Source organism: Chiloscyllium plagiosum, chromosome 3 (assembly GCF_004010195.1).
Source record: "Chiloscyllium plagiosum isolate BGI_BamShark_2017 chromosome 3, ASM401019v2, whole genome shotgun sequence".
Classification (NCBI taxonomy): domain Eukaryota; kingdom Metazoa; phylum Chordata; class Chondrichthyes; order Orectolobiformes; family Hemiscylliidae; genus Chiloscyllium; species Chiloscyllium plagiosum.
Window position 1 is genome coordinate 88,305,454 of NC_057712.1, and position 22,015 is coordinate 88,327,468.

At 42.1% G+C, this 22,015-nt stretch overlaps 1 protein-coding gene across 3 annotated transcripts; it reads right to left on the bottom strand.

The window, feature by feature from the left end:
* Positions 1-2,140: 2,140 nt before the first annotated feature.
* Positions 2,141-21,022, bottom strand: prss35 (serine protease 35). 3 transcript variants are annotated; one of them, XM_043685835.1, is made up of 2 exons: positions 20,606-21,022; positions 2,141-5,420 (listed from the first exon to the last, which is right to left on the bottom strand). In XM_043685835.1, the coding sequence occupies exon 2, from the start codon at positions 5,399-5,401 to the stop codon at positions 4,268-4,270; it is 1,134 nt and encodes a 377-aa protein (XP_043541770.1). In that variant the 5' UTR covers positions 5,402-5,420; positions 20,606-21,022; the 3' UTR covers positions 2,141-4,267. The 3 variants fall into 3 exon arrangements, with proteins under 3 accessions (XP_043541770.1, XP_043541778.1, XP_043541786.1); XM_043685843.1 differs by lacking the exon at positions 20,606-21,022 and adding an exon at positions 18,390-18,628; XM_043685851.1 differs by lacking the exon at positions 20,606-21,022 and adding an exon at positions 8,122-8,160.
* Between the last annotated feature and the right edge of the window lie 993 nt (positions 21,023-22,015).

Genomic DNA, 22,015 nt, shown 5'->3' on the forward strand with positions numbered 1-22,015 from the left:
TGGGAGGGGGAGTTGAAATATTGGGCCACAGGGCAGTGTGGTTGATTGGTGGGGGTGTTCCAGAGATGTTCCCTAAAGTGGTCTGCTAGGAGGCGTCCAGTCTCCCCAATGTAGAGGAGACCGCATCGGGAGCAACGGATACAATAAATGATATTAGTGGATGTGCAGGTAAAACTTTGATGGATGTGGAAGGCTCCTTTAGGGCCTTGGATAGAGGTGAGGGAGGAGGTGTGGGCGCAGGTTTTACAGTTCCTGCGGTAGCAGGGGAAAGTGCCAGGATGGGAGGGTGGGTTGTAGGGGGGCGTGGACCTGACCAGGTAGTCACGGAGGGAACGGTCTTTGCGGAAGACAGAAAGGGGTGGGTAGGGAAATATATCCCTGGTGGTGGGGTCTGTTTGGAGGTGGCGGAAAAGTCGGCGGATGATTTGGTTTATGCGAAGGTTGGTAGGGTGGAAGGTGAGTACCGGGGCGTTCTGTCCTTGTTACGGTTGGAGAGGTGGGGTCTGAGGGCGGAGGTGCGGGATGTAGTCAAGATGTGTTGGAGGGCATCTTTACCCACGTGGGAAGGGAAATTGCGGTCTCTAAAGAAGGAGGCCAAGAATCACCATCTATTTCCTTACATTCTATATCTTCCATGTCCTCTTTGTGTATGATACTTGGATCTTTTACTATAAATTTGGTGTTCTGTGATCCTGCCCCACTAGTTATCTGATGAAGGAGCAGCACTCCGAAAGCTAGTGCTTCCGAATAAACCTCTTGGGACTATAACCTGGTGTTGTTATTTAAACTTTGTCCCCTTTTAAAGGGGAGGCAGTAGATGAGTCAGTGGCCTATTCGCTCTTGGCCTTGTTGAAGGGCTTGAATGGTCAGTTAATGAATGCCTCATCCTGTCCCCGTTATGTTACTCAAGGCAGGAGGAGATCAAACAGGTAGCCTGGCAGGTTGTACTTAACAAGCTGGTGTTCCGAAAGAAGGGTGATCCTCCTTTGTGGGAATCCCCTATGTCAGAACCTCCACACACAGTCTCTGGCCTCCCATACTTGCCAGCCAGGCCCTACTGATGCCCTGAACATCACTGAAACCTGGCATCTGCAAACTCCTATCTTTGGGAAGTTGCTTTTGTCCCAGCAGTGGCCACCATTTGAACCTGACCCTGATGGGATTAGATCTGCAGGCCAATGGACTGGCTGATAGTTCTCAAAAGCATAGCATCCTTACAAAGTAGGGCAAGGATTTCCTTGAGTCAAGTCACAGCCGGCAAGTGCGAAATCTGAGTGCGATCTGCTTTTCCATGGACATGCTCCTGATTTCGAGTTGGGGACAAGATCGGTTAGGAAACATAACAGCCCATAAAATTCAGTTTCAGATTAACTCTAATACACTTGCAGTTTTTATAATTCATTACACCACATATGGTGTTTTGAATGAAGAATGGAAATAGAAATTAATGTACTAATGGGTTGTTTTAAACAAAGCTTAATATTGATTAGTTTCTTGATGTTAGCAAATTTGGCAATCTCCCAAATGCACTGCGGTACTGAAACAAACAAACCTGGAACAACAGTTTCTCATCTGAGCTGAGTTGGTTGCTGCCAGCAGGAGTTGTTTCGATGCACTATTATTACAGAGTGCTCATTTAGGATTGCAACATCTAATGCTATTTTACTTGTTGAGATTGTTTTGGTTTTAGGTGAAGTTGTTTTGTGTCTTCAAGCCACTTTTCCATTTCTTGTTTTACAACAGGTGTTGTGTTATCATCATGACTGAGATATTTGCTTCAAAAGCAAGATGGAGACATTGAATTTCCAACTTCAATCAATCTTTTGATTATTATCATATTTAAAGCTTAATGTGCAATATTGACTGGTTTACTCTCTTTAGAAGTAACTTACCTGTGATTGAAGGTCAACAGATATGTTTGCGAAATTTAGCAGTTTGCACGATTACATGAATGATGGAAAATAATTACTATGTGATCAGGATGACTTCCAGGATTATTGACTGAATAAGTAAATTTGATGGCAACTCAACTTGGAGGCAATAGAATACACTGCTGACGATGTGCAATAAACATCTTAATATATGTGCCCGGAACATGTAATTAGCTCCCTCTGATTAAATAAAACACACAACAAATAGCACGGGACTGAAAAGGTCTATATTTTTCTGCTGAATATACAGTGAGGTTCAAAGCATAGATCATGTTTTACAGTATACAACAGCTCAGTGAATCTACAAAGAAAGTTACTTTACAAACATGGATTTCATGAAATTCTTAAAACAACAAAACAGCAAGTATGCAAAGCAACTTGAATCCTGCTTTAAACAAATAAATGATTTTCTTTATGACCATTGTCAGTCATTATCCAGTCTGAGTTATTTTACCATTTGGATTTTATTTTAGTTTAGGAGTTGTATAATTATCCTGGCAAATGTGTACTCTTTATTGGTTTGAAAGTCATCTGTGATACCATTTTTCATCAGTTTCCTTCTTAAAATGTTTTTTTTGTGATCTTGTGTTCAGCCTATAAAAAAACTCTCAGTTTAACAATCCTCTTCATTTAAACTATTCTTCAAAGAAGTGCTCATATGTCTTTATCCACAGTTTGTGTTTTGAGTAATTACATTTAATGAGTGAAAGGATTGAATAAGCAGAGTGAGCCATTTACAGTTTTTAACTAAATTATTTTCTATTCTATCTTTACACTTCTGATATATGAAAACTACTTAACATGCAAAGATAGTGATTGTAGCAAATAGTACAGCAACAGTGCATTTAAAGTGGTAGAATCTTCCTAACATTCCTAATTTACAGAATTTGCTGGTTCATTCAATGTATCTCTTGTGATTTTAATTCCACTGAAGTATATGTTTCAAGACAAACATTAGCACCAACATACTATTTCAGTTTTTATTTATGGAAGTATTCTGTACTACACCTTAAAGAACTATATTTGTTACTAAACCCTCCCATAGCTAAGTTCTGCATCGTGTTACTAGTTTGCATATGCTTTTACTTCAGACAAGCCGGCAGATCTTAACCATTGATCTCTATATAAATAAACATTGCATATTGTTAGCACAACAAATGATTAGACTGATACTTTAAGCATTAGATTCTAGTTCTATTTAGGTGTTTAGATGCAATTGAATAAGACAAGTTTCTGACAATTCACTTTGAAAGAGATTGTTTGTATTTTCTGGAAAGAGAGACTGCTGTTGGGCAGTTATTTCACATAGCCACTAATTTTCATCAGTGTGTAGGTGATTTTTTTTTATCTAACACTGATTCAGTATTTTTGAATAAAGGTAAGATGGTTGAATTTTAACTTTTAACTGGATAAATTGCCAAGGTGATTTTACACATTTTCAAGGACTTATTTTCTGAAATCTGTCATAATTTGTAACACAGCAATGAGTCACATTATTTAATTTTCTTTAACTTTATTGAAGTTACTCATTGCAATATTGAGGAGAGCCATTTCTTTTACTTTGCTTTATTAATGACCTCTTTTAAAGAGTTAATTTGTAATGTGGTATACTTTGGTTGACGTCATCTAAAATTGAGCATATCAACAATTCCTTACACTTGTATTAAGATATGACCAAAACCCATTACAAACCTCCAATTTCAGATATTACACAACTTGCTCAGTACAACTGAAACAAATTATAAGACACCTTAATGTATCACAAACTACTTTAAATTCAGTAATAAATGAGGTGTGGACGACTTTGTACATTTCATTACTAGAAAAAAGTAGTTGTACTTTAACAAATGAAAATGCTTAAAATCTAAGTCTGTCTTAGATTTTATGTATACAGGACAAGTAATGAGGTTGTGGAGATCTCAGTAGTGCATTCATCAAATATTTAAAAATAACTTCAGGAATGAGCAAGAGAACCATTCTCCAATTGAATACATCTTTCAAATTCATTAGGTACAATACTTATTGGGTTTTTAATCGACCTTGAATAATTTGTTCCCAGAGATTAATTATTAGAGTAAATCAAATACTGCATAACTAAATGACTTGAACAGCAACATTACCAGTCAATAATATACTCTGAAAATACTCCCATTAATTTTACATTTTATATATTTAAGTTAGAGCATCCTGAACAGATTCTTTTAGTCGAGATGAAAATGCACATATCCTTTCAATGTGCATTGATGGAATGCCATCATCTATTTTGTATGCAGAAGATCTATGTCTGCACACAGGTACAAAGATAGAAATACATGTAATATACTTAACCAATTCCATCAACCATCTCGGCAATCAGCGTAGTTTCCATGTATCCAGAAACATATCTGTGCATATTTCAGTGGAGTAATGCGCACAGCCACATTGTAATCCTGCTGTACACCATTGACATCCACCCACTGATGACCAGAAAAAACTCCAATGATCTTGCGTTTCCACGAAGGCTTGTCTGGCTCCTTAAGACGAATGTAAATACCTGAGCCACTTGACCCAGGATTAGCATCACAATACTGATAGAACAGATCATTCGATTCATCAGACACAGGACAGAAGCGATATACCAGTTTCCCCGGTCTGTCATTATCGAAGCCTGAAAAGTGAATCCGGTTGCTTGGAATTTTTTGGACGGAAGGACTAATTCCTATTTCCATATACTTGTGTTTCTGAGGTCGCTTTAGTTCAAGAATGGCATAATCATAATCCACAGCAATATCATCAGCCACTCCTCTGAACCAGCCCTTTGGTACTTGGGTACGCTTTACTCTTGACCATTGGAAAGATGGTTTATCCTTTGTTGATCGTTTAATCCTCTTCGATCCCCTCCTCCTTCCACCCCTCTTGGATCTCATCTTTAAAAATCCCACTCTTAGCCTTTTGGCACCTTTCACATAGTCTTTACCATCATGAATGCAATGAGCTGCTGTTAGCACATGATTCTGTGACACTAGAATCCCAGTACACCCTGTGGAGATTTTCACTGCTGTACTAAAAGGATACCTAGTTATGAAATGTTTGTTACCGATACTAAATCTGCTGTCCAGTCCAAAGACCTGCCTCTTTCTCCTAGAATGGCCTTTTTTCTGAGCAATCTCAAATTCATTTTTCATGTCAAAATCTCTGACGTCAACCTCAGTCAATGTACGTGTTCCATTGTTGTACAGTGTTTCATATGAAAGGTAATTCTGAAGGTCAGACACAGTTGGCAGTGGTAGTTGCTTTTGGCAAGCAATCCCACAGGTTGAGTTTATCAACAATTTAGTTTTAGCTTCAAATCTTGCAGGTTCCATGATTACGGTCCTTCTGTCCAATACTTGGGGTGCCCTTTGTAAGTGCCAGGTATAATCTTCCTCGGTGCCCATCCCAAAAGCAAATGTGTTTATGGAAAGTAATACTAAAAGTAGTATTATTCCCATGGTGAAACCACAAGATTTTCTGTGAGGACAAGAAAAAAAAGCTTAATATGTAAAAAAAAGTTCAGTTCTGCTTTTATACAGGTACATTAAAAAGTGCTTTGTTATGTATCTATCAAAATGATTAAAAGTCGACATCTGTACAGCATTGTGGAGCTTAGAACTGTAATGTAATTTGAACCAACATTTACTGCTTCAGAAAGAGAAAATAACTTAGAATTACAGAGTACTGCAACACAAAGGAAGTAATTCAGCCCTCAGATACAATAAAGGAGTTTTTGAAAGGACTACCTACTTAAGTCCATTCTTTTGACTTTTCCATACAGTAATTTAATTTTCCTCTTCAAAATAAAAGTGCAGAACTGTACACAAGTCTATGGAACTTGTCATTTTGATTCAGAGATTCAGAAGGATCAGTAAGAAAGAACCCATTTCTCTTGAATGCTGAAGAACACCGTTATTCCCACATGCATTTCCAAGCCAAGTCTCCTTTATGTGTGTGATGAAATTCCAGAGAAAGTGTTGGTTACAGGTGTAGTCACAACATTTATCAGACATTTGGAAAAGTACCATGGATAAGAAAGGTTTGGAGGTGTATGGGCTAAGATCAGGCAAGTGGGATTAGTTTAGTTTGGAATTATGGTCGGCATGGATTGGTTGGACCAAAGTCTCTGTTTCCATGCTGTATGACTGTAACACAGACCATTTTGTGAGATGAGCAGGTAGGCCACACCATGAGTTTACTTCCTTTCATATGATGCCACCAGACTAAGGTTATTCAGATCATGAACTTTGCCCACTAATTTGTGAAAGATAACTGCATCATAATTTTTTAGACTCTGGGAGACCGTTTCCAGAAACAATTTTTTATCCTTCCTTGGAATCTGTGCTCAGTTGCTGGCTCAGCATTTGTTACCCATTCCTAATTGCCCTTGAGAAAGTGATAGTGCATGCCTACTTGAATTGATTAAGTCCATTTGGTGTAGGGATCATTTTGTTAGGGACTGATTTCCATGGTTCTATGTCAGTGATAGTGAAGGAATGGGGATATCCTTCAGTCAAAATGTGTAGCTTGGGGGGGAACAGGAAGGGTGCTGGTGTCTCATTTGCCTGAAACCGTTGTCCTTCCGGGTGATAGATATCGTTGGTTTGGAAATTGCTGTGAATGGAAACCTGGTGAGTTGTTGCATTGCATCCTGTACGTGATGTACATTGCACCTACTGTGTGCTGGGAGTGAATATTTAAGGTGGATAGGCAGATAACTAAACAGAAATATATGAATAGCTCACAGAAAAGAACTCTCTCCCTGCCCTTACACCCATTACAGATGGTAACAATGTCTTGATTGATTCCACAATATTTCTCTTCCACTTGTACTTGGAATAAAATTTTAGCTATTCTTTGTGTAAGGAAATACGTCCTGATTTCATTGGTAAACTTGCCTTGGCTCTGTGCTACGACTTTCATCACTGAATCACATGTTCAATCCCACATCAGAGGTTTAAGCGTTAAATTTGAATAAGTTGGATGTTGTATTAGCCCTGCCTCACAGTGACATTCCCCTGACTGCCTCTCTATGACAGAACTAACAGATACAACTAACGAGGAGGATCAAGAGTAGTTGGATAGAGATTGCAATTCACATTGAATTAAAATCGAGAACTTGGATTCAGCGAAGTACTAAACTTGAAGAAGGTCTCACCGCATGGCTGCAGGTGTTAGGAAGGAAGATCAATGGTTACTGCTGTAACAGTTTGAGTGAGCAGCTGACTACCAATACACACAACAGACTGAGAGGAATATTATTGTACTTGTTTACTCAGATTTGCATATCACAACAATGTCTACAACAGTAATGACTGATTGAGCTTTGAAACATTTACTTTGTTTATGAACTTGACAGGTGTTCAACCAAGGTACCACCGGATTGTCTACAAGTGGATTTGACTGTTTCAAATTAAGGGTTGTAATTCTTTGAAGTTGCTTAATATCGTCATCCACAGTAACTTTCAAAGGACACAAATTTACAAAACAGAAAATTAAAGAATTAGAGTTATAGAGATGTACAGCCTGGAAACAGACCCTTGGGTCCAACATGCGACCAGATATCCTAAATAAATCTAGTCCCATTTGCCAGCATTTGGTCCATATCCATCTCAATCCTTCCTACTAATATACCCATCCAGGTGTCTTTTAAATATTGAAATAGTACCAACCTCCACCACTTCCCCTGACAGCTCATTCCATTTACACACCACCCTCTATGTGAAAAGGTTGCACGGTAGCACAGTGGTTAGCAATGCTGCCTCACAGCACAGTCTAAAACTAGAGGGCATAGGCTTAAGGTGAAGGGGAAAAAATTAAAAAGTGCCTAAGATTAGATTACTTACAGTGTGGAAACAGGCCCTTCGGCCCAACAAGTCCACACCGACCCTCCAAAGAGCAACCCATCCAGACCCATTCCCCTACATGATCTCGCAACTCCGATAGTCAATGCACTGACCAATAAAGTAAAGCATATCAAATGCCACCTTGGCTATCCTATCTACCTGCGACTCCACTTTCAAAGAACCTGCACTCCAAGGTCTCTTTGTTCAGCAACGCTCCCCAGGACTTTACTACTAAGTGCTGGAAAAGCACAGCAGGTCAAGCAGTATCCAAAAAGCAGGAGAATCAACATTTTGGGCATAAGCCCTTCATTCCTGATGAAGGGCTATTCTACCTTTGATCCAGTTCTGTATCCAAATAGCCACTTCTTCCTCTATTGCATCCTCTCCATCTCCATTAATAACGACCGACTTGACACTGACATTTTTTACAAACCCACCGAATGTTATTCAAATTGTTGAGAGTTGTTGGAGTTGCATTATTGAAGTTCAGTCACATTTAAGCTTATCTGGTGGAAAGGCATTCATAAAACATGTTATTTTTCTCAGAATAATCAATCTCTGTTCTGTATCCATGTATTTATCTGGCTGGTTCAGTTAAGGCTCTGATCAATGGTAATTTGCCCAGAATATTGATTGTATTGTATTTAGGAATGGCAATCCCCTTGAAAGTCATGAGGAAGTGATTGAATTCTTGTTTGTTGACTGACACTTGCAAGGTATGAATGTTACTTGTCACTTTTTAGTATAACTCTGAATGACTATCATTGATCCCTCAATCAGCTTCACTAAAACTGAATTTCTGGTCATTTATTTTGTTACCTCTTGTGAATAGAATGGAATCCCTACAGTGTGGGAGCAGGTTTTATTACCCATCGAGTTCATACCAACCCTCCAAAGAGCAGTCCACCCTGTCGGCCTGCATTTCCCATGGCTAACCCACCCAGCCTGCACATACATGGGTACAATTTAGCATGGCCAATCCACCTACCATGCACATCTTTGGACTGTATAAGGAAACTGCAGCACCTGGAGGAAAGCCACACAGACAACGTGCAAACTCCACACACAACAGTCACCCAAACTGGAACTGAACCCGGGTCCCCAGCACCATGAGGCAGTAGTGCTAACCACTGAACCACCGTGCCTCCCTCAAGTAGGTCCTTGTCATGTGCTCACGCCAAATTTAATTTCAACAGAAGCTACATGCAAGAGTTTTGCAAGTCCTATGGAGGCCAATTAAGAGGCAGAAACAGAAGCAAAGTTGGAAAATAGTTGGGCATTATTGGGAAAATTGATCGCACCACCATGGTCTTCCTAATGGAAAAAGCTTCATTTCTGAAGCTGGAGCCCATCATTTAACTGAAGACAGATACTGGTAGTATGCTGGTCCTCATCAACATTTCCACTCAATCCCTCCAACCCTGGCAACATCCTTGCAAATATTGACTTAACCCTTTCAAGTTTCACAACATCCTTCCTATAGCAGGGAGACGAGATCTGCACACAATATTCCAATAGTGGCTATTGTGTGGATTATAACTCACCGATGTCCTGTATATTTCCACTCAATCTCCCACTTAAACATTTTATAATTATACCTTACTGTGTAAATACACCTCTGTTAATGAGTTAATAAAATCATTCAAAAAGGAATTCAAGTCTTGCATTTTTTTCTTCAATATTTGTAATTATAATATTTGAGATAAAGCTAAAATAATGAACATTGTCAAAATATTGCAAATTTCAAAGAAATTTCATGTTTTTGAAAGAACCTGAATTGAGCAACCTTGTAATATTTTATTTCAACTCATGATAGATTGCACTGCAGGGAGCTAGTTTTTTTTTAATTTAGGTTAATCTCCATGATTCAGAACAGAAAAAGGCAGTCAGTTGGAGCCTGGAAACAGCTTTAAGACCAGCAGAGAGAAAGTATTTGCCAGATGGTGTAGCAAAGGGCTATCAGAAACAATGGGCACTTCGGACTTTGGAGCAAGAAAGTCATGAGAGCCAAGCTTGTGCTAGGACACCCACAGTCATTAATACTACCCCAAGACATCTCATATCACAGAGAATTACACAGTCACTGAGGAAAATCAAAGTGAATTATTGAGCGCTGTCACAATGGTCTCTGTAGAGGTAAAAGAACCTTCAAGATCCTGCACTGTAGGGAAACACTGGTAGAAAAAAAGTAGAACAAGGAATGCCCTGTTGAAATTTTTCAGGCTTTATAAAATCATTTTTAAGTTAGTTGCTTTTTTGACAGAACTTTTTTTGTGTAGAATCATAGTCATAGAGCTGTACAGTACAGAAACAGACCCCTTGGTCCAACTCGTTCATGCCAACAAGATATCCTCAACTAATCTAGTCTCATTTGCCAGCATTTGGCCCAAATCCCTCTAAACCCTTCCTACTCATATACCCATACAGACACCTTTTAAATGTTGGAATTGAACCAGCCTCCACCACTTCCTTTGGCTGCTCATTCCATACACACACCACCCTCTGCAAGAAAAAGCTGCCACTTAAGTCCCTTTTAAATTTTTCCGCTCTCACCTTAAAACAATGCCCTCTAGTTCTGGACTCCCCCACCCCAGGGAAAAGACCTTGCCTACTTATCCTATCCATGGTTTATAAACCGCTATAAGGTCATCCCTCAGCCTTCAATGCTCCAGGGAAAATAGCCCCAGTCTATTCAGCCTCTCCCTATAGTTCAATACTTCCAACCCTGGCAACAGCCTCGTAAATCTTTTCTGAACCCTTTCAAGTTTCACAAAACCTTTCCTATAGCAGGGAGACCAGAATTGCACACTATTCTAATGGCCTCACTAATGTTTTGTATAGCTGCAACATGACTTCCCAACCCCTATACTTAATGCACTAACCAATAAAGACAAGCACACCTTCTTCACTGCCCTATCTACCTGCGACTCCATTTTCAAGGATTTTTTTTTAATTTAAAAATATACGTTATTCATTAAATTATTTTGATGTCTATACAATTGGTGATGCCATACATATATAAATTCCATTTCTTTATATCTACCTGCGACTCCATTTTCAAGGATTTTTTTTTAATTTAAAAATATATGTTATTCATTAAATTATTTTGATGTCTATACAATTGGTGATGCCATACATATATACATTCCATTTCTTTATATACAGAGATCGAAATTAATCAATCGCATGTACAAATCTGTACATTGACTATCCTGATATTCTGCTGAGGTGTCAGCGGAGCCCACTTACTGCGTGGGCCCCCTGTTCTTCTTAGGCAGGCAGACCTTACACGGTGGTCTTTCCCCACCACGCCTTGACGGCAGCTGCCCCAAGCTTCAGCGCATCCCTCAGCACGTAGTCCTGGACCTTGGAATGTGCCAGTCTGCAACACTCAGTCAGGGTCAACTCCTTCAGCTGGAAGATCAACAGGTTTCGGGCAGATCAAAGAGCGTCTTTCACCGAATTGATGATCCTCCAGGCACAGTTGATGTTCATCTCGGTGTGCTTCCCGGGGAACAGACCGTTGAGCACAGAGTCCCGCGTCACAGAGTCAAGAAATTATGAACCTGCACTCCAAGGTCTCTTTGTTCAGCAACACTCCCCAGAACCTACTATTAAGTGTATAAGTCCTGCCCCGATTTGCCTCCAAAATGCAGCACTTCACATTTACCTAAATTAAACTCCATTTGCCACACCTCAGCCCATTGGCCCATCTGATCAAGACCCTGTTGCACTCTGAGGTAACCTTCTTCGCTGTCCACTACACCTCCAATTTTGGTGTCATTTGCAAACTTACTAACTACACCTCCTATGTTCACATTCAAATCATTTATGTAAATGATGACAGTAGACCCAGCCCCGATCCTTTGTCAACTTTTCAATCAAAGTGTTCAGTTAATATTTAGGAGTTGATGGTCTTCTTCAAGGTAATACTAAACAGAAGTAAGTATCTTCTGAATGATCCGTGAAGGCCATAAGACCATAAAATGTAGCAGCAGAAGTAGGCCATTCAGCCCATCAAGTATGCTCCGCCATTCAACATAGCTGATATGGTCATCCTCATCTCCACTTTGGGTGGGGAAAACTGTCCCAATTCCAGGAAAGTATGCAGAACCTGCTCCTGCTGCAGACGATGGGGGTCGATGTCACGGAGCACCTCAAGGAGGTGAAGGGCCGGCAAGCCTCGCTCTTTGCCTCGGAGGCCTCCAAGATAACCTTCCGGTCCAGGGCCCGCTCGGTGGAGCAGGACGAGACGTGCTCACGTTTCTTCTCCCAGAAGGTGCACAAAGAGAGCTCCGTGCTCAGCAGCCTGAAGAAAGAAGATGGCTCGGTAACGTCATCTCAGGCTGACGTCATGAGGATCAGTAAATCCTTCTACGCCAGTCTGTATGACGCGAAGCCAACCGACAGTGTGGCCCCCCAGTCGTTCCTTCCTCTATCACGGAGGTCTTAGACAACAGAACACGGGAGAGGCTGGACCAGCCGCTATCTCTGGACAAGCTAACCAAGGCCCTCGAGTCCTTCGAAAAGAATAAAACTCCCGGAAGCGACGGCTTACTGATCGAGCTCTACTCTGCTCTGTGGGACTTGATTGGCCAGGACCTGCTGGCAGTGTATGTCAGTATGCTTCTGGGAGGTACCATGAGTGAATCCATGAGGAAAGGCATCATCACCCTCATCTACAAGCGGAAGGGGGAGAGGGAGGAACTCAAAAATTGGAGACCAATCTCACTGTTAAATGCGGATTACAAAATTCTGTCAAAGGTAATCACCAACCGGGTCAGGTCTGCTCTGGGGTTGGTGATTCACCCTGACCAAACCTGTGCTGTACTGGGCAGGAAGATCGCTGAGAGTCTCGCACTCCTCAGGGATACGATCGCCTACGTGCAGGACAGGGGGTTGGATGCCTGCCTGATCAGCCTGGACCAGCAGAAAGCCTTTGACAGGATATCACACAGGTAAATGAGAGATTTTCTCTCCAAAATGGACTTTGGGGAGGGAATCTGCAATTGGATCAAACTGCTCGACACCAACATTGTCAAAGCAGTCTCAATCAATGGGTGGGAATCAGATAGCTTCCCAGTCAGATCTGGAGTCAAGCAGGGCTGCCCTCTCTCTCCTGCCTTGTTTGTGTGCTGCATGGAGCCATTTGCCGAGTCCATCAGGAAGGATGTGAGCCTGAGAGGGGTGACTATTCCTGGCAGCGGGGGCCTGCAGGTTAAGGCCTCCCTGTACATGGATGACGTTGCCGTTTTCTGCTCAGATCCGCTGTCCATGCGCAGACTCATGTGTATATGTGACCAGTTCGAACGGGCTTCAGGGGCCAAGGCAAACCGAGGCAAGAGCGAGGCCATGCTCTTCGGGAACTGGGCCGACCAATCCTCAATCCCCTTCACCATCAGGACCGACCACCTGAAGGTGCTGGGTATTTTGGTTCAGAGGTGCTGGGGCGCGCGCCAAGTCTTGGGAGGAGCGTATCAGCAAAGTGAGGCAGAAACTGGGCAGATGGAAGCTACAGTCGCTCTCCATCGCGGGAAAAAACCTGGTCATCAGGTGTGAGGCACTGTCATTGCTGTTATATGTGGCACAGGTCTGGCCTATTCCCAGAACCTGTGCCGCTGCAGTCACCCGGGCCATCTTCCAATTTATATGGAGGTCAAATATGACCGGGTCCGAAGGGACTCGCTGTACAAAGATCTGGGCAACGGGGGAAAAAATACACCCAATGCCACCCTCACCCTGATGGCCACCTTTGTGTGTGGCTGCATCAAGCTGTGCGTGGATCCCCAGTACGCAAACACTAAGTGTCATTATGTACTGAGGTTCTACCTGTCCCCGGTGTTGCGAAGGATGGGCCTGGCCTCGCTACCGCAGAACACTCCGAGTAGTTGGACCGTTCCGCATCACCTGTCCTTCGTGGAGAAGTTTATGAAGAAAAACATCTTTGACCACAAGTCCATCAGGAAGTGGTCAGCACGTAGTGTCCTTGAGACCCTTCGGAAAAAGGAGAGGGCGGATCCTATCGAGCGGTTCCCTGGACAGACTGTCAAAGCCATTTGGCAGAATGCCTCATCGCCAGAACTTTCCAACAAGCACCAAGACATGGCTTGGCTGATGTGAGATAAAGGGCTTTTGCCCGAAACGTCGATTTCGAAGCTCCTTGGATGCTGCCTGAACTGCTGTGCTCTTCCAGCACCACTAATCCAGAATCTGGTTTCCAGCATCTGCAGTCATTGTTTTTACCACCTTGATGGTGAGAAGGGCTCTGCCTGTTAGATCCTTTATGCACGCCCGGACTCTCAGCCACACCGCACGCTGCCCTCGAAGCGGCTGCGGGGGGGGACGAGACTGTCACACACCTCCTTCTGGAATGTGCCTATGCAGAGGAAGTCTGGAGAGGAATGCAGTGGTGTTTGTCGAGGTTCGTCCCGAGCAGTGCCATGATGTGGGACTCCGTGCTCTACGGTCTGTTCCCCGGGACGCACACCGAGACGAACATCAACTATGCCTGGAGGATCATCAACTCGGTGAAGGACGCTCTCTGGGCAGTCCGAAACCTGCTGATCTTCCAGCTGAAGGAGTTGACCCCGACTGAGTGTTGCAGACTGGCACATTCCAAGGTCCAGGACTACGTGTTGAGGGACGTGCTGAAGCTTGGGGCAGCTGCCGCCAAGGCGCGGTGGGGAAAGACCACTGTGTAATATCTGCCTGCCTAAGAAGAACAGGGGGCCCATGCAGTCATTCGGGCTCTGCTGACGCCTCAGCTAAATATATGGACATATGATTGATAAATGTACAGACCTGTATATAAAAATGATAAATTCTGATCTCTGTATGTAAATGTTTACGTATGTATGGCATGACCAACTGTACAGACCATCAAATTATTTTATGAATAAAGTATATTTTTGAAATAAAAAAAACTTTCCTGCCTTTTACCTATTTCCTTACTGATGAAAAATCTGTCTATCTCAACTTTGAATTTACTTAATGACCCAGCCTCAGAAGCCCTCTCCAGTAAATAATTAATAAATTTACTACCCTGAGAGAAGAAATTCCTCCTCTTCTCTGTCTTAAAAGTACAATTCCCTTCTCTGAGGACACATTTTAGATTCATGCATGGAGACTGTGAATTCATTTGTGCTATATCTTCCTAGTCTTTCTCCATTTAAATAATATTCAGCTCCTCTAATCTTCCTGTCAAAGTGCACAACTTCACATTTTTCCACATTATATTCCACGTGCCAAGTTTTTGTCAACTTGCTTAACCTGTCTATGTCCCTCTGCAGATGCCTTGTGCCAGCCTCACCCCTTGGCTTCCCATCTATTTTATGCGTCATCCAAATCACAACATATATTGTGAATACCTGTGGCCCCAGCACTGAACCCTGTGATACTCCACTGGTTACAGGATGCCATCCTGAAATGCCCCCTAATCCCAACTCTGTGTCTTCTGTTAGATACCCAATCGTCAATGCATGTTAATATACCACTCCAACACTTCAGGCTCTTATCTTAGTAGGTACTTTAAAATGTGGTACCTGATCAAACACTTTCTGAAAATCCAAACACTTACATCCAGTGCATCCCCTTTATCTATCTTGCTTACTACTCTCTAAGAATCCTAATAAATTTATCAGGCATGATTTCCCCTTCATAAATCCATGCTGACTCTGCGTGATCATATTATGTATTTCTAAATGCTCTTTCTATTACAACCTGTAAAAAAACCTCTAATATTTTCCAGATAACAGATGTTAAGCTCACTGATCTATAGTTACCTGTTTTTTTGTATCTTTCCCTGTTTAAATAAAGGTATAACATTGGTAGTTTTCCACTCCTCTGGGACGTTTCCAGAATCTGTGGATTCTTGTAAAATTGCTAACAGTGCATCCATTATGGTCACTTCTTTTAACCTCGGATGAATATCAGAAGCTCCATGGGACTTATTAGTGTTGAGAACCATTCGTTTCTCTGGCACTTCTTCTTCACTGATTGTTATTGTATTTATTTCCTATCCTCCATTTTGCCTTTGATTATTTAATAAATTTTGAACGCTGTTAGGGTCTTCTACTGTAAAGAGTGACGCAAAAACTCCTCTACCATTCCCTGTTTTGCCATTATTATCTTCTCAGCCTTATTCTCTAACTAGTTTAGGTTCACTTTCCCCTATCTTTTCCTGTCTATCGTCATATTATCAGCAAGTTTACCTTCAAAGTTTTTCTTCTTCTTCTTTACTTTTTTTGGTGTTTTTGTTGGTTTTTAAAATGGTCCCTATCTCCTGGCTTACTACTAATCTTTGTCACATTGCACGTCATATGTGTCAACTATATGTGTTTCAATCTGATGCTAGCCATAACTTCTCTAGTTAACCAGGGTTGACTTACCTTTTCCTCAAAACCTTCTTTCTCAATAAGATAAATATTTGCTGTGAGCCAAGAATTATGTTCTTAAACATCTGCCAGTGTTCTTCAACCGTCTTTGGCGCTAAACAATTTCCAAGACCATTCCAGCTAATTGTCCTCTTTCCTTTAGTTATTGCCCTTATTTAAGCTTGGCACAGTTGGTTCCATTGCAAATTTTTCCCTCTCAAACTGATTGCTAAATTCTACCATTTTATGACCACTATTTCCTCAGGGATCATTTACTCTGACTCACTTATTGAATGGTGTCATCACATATCACTACATCCAAAATAGCTCAAACCTGGTTGGACCAATAACATATTGATGTGGGAAAGTGTCCCAAACACACTATGAATTCTTCCTTATGGTTTTCTCTGCCAATCTGGCTGTCCCATGTGCGCGAATGTTAAAGTCACCCATAATTAATATACTGCCTTTTTTTTAACATGCTCTCATTATCTCCTGATTTTTTTTAGAAAATGTTTAAATTAATATCTTGGAAAATCTTGACTATAAAAGTTTTTGGACTATAAAAATAGGGAGATTTACTATGTTTGTACAGGATATTGAGTGGACCACATCTTGAATAAAGGAGCACTGTTTGGTCTTGTTTAAGAAAGGATGCAATTGCATTAGAAGCAGTTCAGAAAAGGATCATTGAATTGATTCCTGGGATGAAGGGCTTATCTTATGAAGAAAGCTGGGATGGTATAAGCCTGAATCCAATGGAGCTTAGAAGAATGAGAGGAGATCTTTTGAGAATATAAGATTCTAAGGGGCATGACAGGATGGGTGCTGAAAGGATATTTTTCCTAGTGGGAGTGATTAGAACTAGGAGACAGGGTGTCCCATTTAAATTAAAGATGTAGATTATTTTTTCCCTGAGGGGCTTGAGTCTGTGAAACTCTCCAGAGAGTAGTGGAGGTGGGGGTCATGGAATATTTTTTAAAGCAGAGGTAGGTAGATCTTGTCTAACAAGGGAATCAAAGGTTATTGGGGTAGCTAGGAAAGTCAAATTGAGGCCACAATCAGATCAGTCATCACCTTTTTATTGAAAAGTAAAGCAGCCTTGAGTGGCTGAATGGCCTATTCCTGCTCTTAATTCATGTGTAAAAATGAACTTTCTAAATATTTTACAAATGGTTTTATGAATTTATTTTATGTAAGATTTATGAAAGGTGATTAAGTTGATAAAACCAATAATTCTTGTATTCATGCTTTAAAATAAAACGTAAAGGGGGGGGGGGGGCCAAGAACAACTTGCTTGGTTGCTCTCTCTACTGAAGAACTATGTGTGGTTTGGGAAGACCTAAAGGTGCAGCAATAAATTTTAGCTCCAGTACATCTTTGTTTCATTAAGATAACCAACTGGCGTTCCAAAGCATCAGGGCTCAATAAAACCTCACCAGACAAAACATCCGCTGACAATAATGATGTATCAATGTGTTAGCTTTGGCTCAGTGTTAGTATCTAGGTCTTTGTTCAGTTGGTTCAGTTTGAAAATTAGTTGGAGGTATACTTGAGCTAGTTTTGCAACAGTGAAAATAATAGTAAGCACATTACAGCGATAACTTGTACTTTTCGCTGGCCTTTTACAAAAACACTATTTTTCCCAACTCTTACTCCTTGAAAGGCTGGCCACGCGAGATTGATTTGGAGATGCCAGTGTTGGACTGGGGTGTACACAGTTTAAAAACACGCAACACCAGGTTATAGTCCAACAGGTTTAATTGGAAGCACACTAGCTTTCGGAGTGCTTCTGATTAAAGAGCGGCGCTCCGAAAGCTAGTGCTTCCAATTAAATCTGTTGGACTATAACCTTGTGTTGTACTTTGCACACCGAGATTGGCCATATCTACCCTTAAACTCAGCCAGCAACCGTATTGCTGCTTGGTGTTACCTCACCGCTAGGTGGCAGAAAATGACAAGAGACCTTCCAAAAATTCTTCTTAATTTGTTATAAAATATACTCAAGTTCTCAAATTTCTCAATTTGGTGTATGTATTACAAGTTCCCTTGTTTTAATATCAGGTTCGGGTTGATGCTTTGGTTTCCGTTCTGTCATTTGTTTGTATATAAATTATTGTAAATTCGGGTGGCTTTATAATGTATGTACCTCCCATTGCTTTAACACGTTTACTTTATTATTTTGTACTGTTCCATGCAACAAGCTGCATTAAAATTTGCAAACTCACCCAGTAGAATCAACCTGGCAACTCAGAGATATCAGGTTCGCTGTTGGAGCTCCGTTAGTGAATCACACAAAGATTATTTCACCCCTTCAACCTCCCTAATCTGAAACAAATCCGACCAGGAGCCACAACAGAGAAATTCTGGGCAAAGTGAGACGCCGAATGATATGCGGAGCTTGTTCTTCGCTCACAGAAAGATCGACCTCATCAGGACAACCGCTTCCATCACTGATCCCAAATCTGGGAGAGAAACCCAATTACTAAGAGAAGTGGCTGATGACACTCCTAAACCGTGTCCTATTTCTCTTATGAGAGATCAGACTCCAATTACACACTCTCTCCAGGAATACTGCCTGACTTGCTGAGTTCTCTTTGCATTTTATGCTTTTGCTTTGTAATTCATTTTCCTGTGGTCGTTTCTAATTCCCTGCACTTCTTCTTAATGACTCACTTCATTCCCGCCTCCACAATCTCTTGTCGAAATCTCCTTATTCGCACAAACCGTGATACATTTAAACTTTCCTGGAGTTTTATATTAAAATGTGCACTCAACAGATTGTTTATTTTTATTTAAGTCTGGAATAACTTCTCAATGTGATCTACCACAATTTTTTTTACACGATGGGTTTAACCAACCCAAGTTGAAAGCGATTTGTCACATTTAATCCATTTGACCAAAAGTGTGTTCAAAGCGGCAGGTTTCAAAGAGAAAACAAAACTGTCAAGGAATTAAAAGCTGAGGACACAATTGCCTTTGAGAGAGGGATAGTCAAGGGGAGGCAGACTCTGGCTCCCGAGGAATGAGGCTGCAATTTTGGAAAGTTGCCCTGCTCAGTGGTCAGGAAGGCGATGGTATATGTGAACCCATGTCGATGTTTGACCCTGTTCAGACCCCGAGGAAGTAAGTGTGTGCGCGTTTCCCAGTAAGAAACGCAGCCACATTCGGTGAAGTAAAGCAGCATCGTGGGGATCATTTTCACACCAAATGAACCATTTCACCCAAACAGAGGTCCACCGAGAGACCAGGCAGGCTGGACTTGCTTTCCTTAGAGCAGCGAAGACTGACATGGGGGTGGGCGGATCTGACTGAGGTGCTCAAAGTTCTGAAGGGGCACAGACAGGCAGGTGGTGGGTGGAAACTTTCCTCTTTAATGGGTTGGGGGGGGGGGGGTTAATAACCAGTGAGCATAGCTTTAAGTTAAGGAGCAGGAGGTTTGGAGGGGTATTTGAGGGTAAGAGAAATTTACCTAAAGGGTGGGTCGTGGGGTCCTGGAACTCACTGTGTCAATGAACCGTGGAGGTGGGACCTATCACATTTAAGTGATACTTAGCTGAGGACTTGAAACAGCATAGCATACACGACAATGGGCGAAGCGCTGGGTAATAGGATTAGAATAGATTGATGGTATGATGGGCAGAAGGGACTTTTCCCGTGCTGTTAAAAATTCCCTTGACAGCAGCCGTGGCGGTAAAGAGCGAGGGAGAAGTGTGCAAGCAGCTCTTAAATGCAGAGAGAAAATTGAGAGGCTACCTCCCTATGTATACACACACGCACACACACACAGACACTGAGAGACAACTGGTCACCCCCCACACACCTCCCCATCACTAAGGCAGCAGCATCAGCGGCAGGACTCCTCACCTCACTGCACTGACCTCAGATACAGCTTTCACACCTGATCTCAACCTTATTTAAAATAACACCCGCTCATAGGACATGCTCGACTTAGAAAAGAGAGCTGTGCTTTAACAGTTCGATCGTCGCCTGAATTAGGCAAAAAATAAACCGAAAAAGTAACTATTAATTTGGGGTGGGATGCATAAATCCGTGACACAGAGAAAAAATAGTCCATTGAAACTTCTGGTTTTCATAGTATTTTTTTAAAAATATTTTAGTCAAATAGCACACTTTGATTTGTTTGTAAAGGAAATCTAAGCAAAGAGTTGTGTTGTCTGGGGACCGATGCCCTCTTTTTTTATAATGGCATGTACTTTTTTTCCTGTGCTCAGACCCCAAATTTGCAAGAATTGGTCAGTGCTCCTGAGCCGAGCTGACTGCTTTTCGCCTCTCTTTCCAACAAAGCAGTTGCAAATGCTGCAGACAGTCTGCCCTCGGACGCCCTCCATCCTCCTTCCGCAGCTCCCACTGAACGCCCACCTACTCTGATCCCCCCCCCCCCCCCCCCCTTCAGCTTGTGAACGCTCTGATCATTTCTTACCTGTTACCATGCGCTGGGGTGGGGATGCTGCCAGAGTATCGCTCCTGGCTCCTCACATTGCAGGAGGGGGGAGCACTTTGTATCCGGACAGATCCTCTTCCCGTTTCACATTCAAGACTCAGGCGGAGCGAAGCTGAGCAAGTCTGGGCTGCACCGTGCACTTGATGCTTCTGAAAAAAAATGGACAAAAAAAGCCCCCTCCCGTTTCTTCCCAGTCCAAGGGAACTCAAGAGGGGTGTGTCAAGGAGGATAGGCAGCCCCACACGCCCAGCCTGTCTCTCTCTCTCTCTCAGCAGTCCTGAAAGGACCAGCCCTCTGAATCCGTCAGCCCGTCACATCAAGACACTACTGTTTTGTTTCCAAGTCGCTGTTTACAAACCGATGTCTACATTCTCCAAAAACGCGCACACAGGCTCGAGTGGAAACAAAAAGCTGTTGTGACCTACTAAATGATTCCAGCCCCCTCCCCCTCTCGCCACAGCTAGAGAGAAAATTTCAAAGTCTGTTCCAACATGCCAGAGGGTGAATCAGAGACTACTGGGCGAAATAGCTGAGTACACCTGGAACACTCGGGGACTGTCCAGAGCACCGCTACCCACTGCATTCTGCGTTGGGGTTTTTATTTAATAGAGCAAAGTGAGCGCCATACACATCAGCTGGATCCCTTTTTTACATTTTAAACACTGACAAATGTTTCCCATCTCTGGGTGTGTTCTTTTATTTTAAGAAAAGCCTGAACAAAGTACATTCGACTGCTACTCATTATTTCCAATCACATTCTTCAGTTTTAGGAAGAGTAACTTCTAAAGCTGGAATCGCCAGCCATCCTCCCAATATTTGTAAAGATAAGATTTAGAAGTCAAGCATACCTGAGAAAGAGCAACCCAATAAAGTCGGGACAAACAGGATTCCAGCTCACCTCCGACCCTGTTAGATCATGAGACGACCGAACAGAAGTTGGCGGCTCAGCCCATCGAGTTTGATCTGCTATTCAATGAGAGACAGAGAAACTGCAGCTGCTGGAACCCAAAGTAGACAGGCAGGAGGCTGGCAGAGCACAGCAAGCCAGACAGCATCAGGAGGTGGAGAAGTAGATGTTTTAGGTATAAAGGATTACACCCTAGACTTCTCCACCTCCTGATGTTACCTGGCTTGCTGTGTTCTTCCAGCCTCCTGCCTGTCTCCATTCAATGAGGCCATGGTTGATCTGATGATCCTCAGTTCCATTTTCATACCTTTTCCCCATAACCCTTACCTTTCTGATTAAAAATCTGTCTATCCCAGTCTCCTGTATTCTTAATGACTCAGCATTAACAGCCCTCTGCAATCCACAAGAGAATTAATTGGTAAGAGGAAAGCAATAGAAAAATATTTTACACAACATGACCCCTAATGGCTCTGGCAACAACA

Coding starts and splice junctions, on each gene's coding strand:
- prss35 (XM_043685835.1), bottom strand. CDS start 5,401: ATGGGAATAATACTACTTTTAGTATTACTTTCCATAAACACATTTGCT.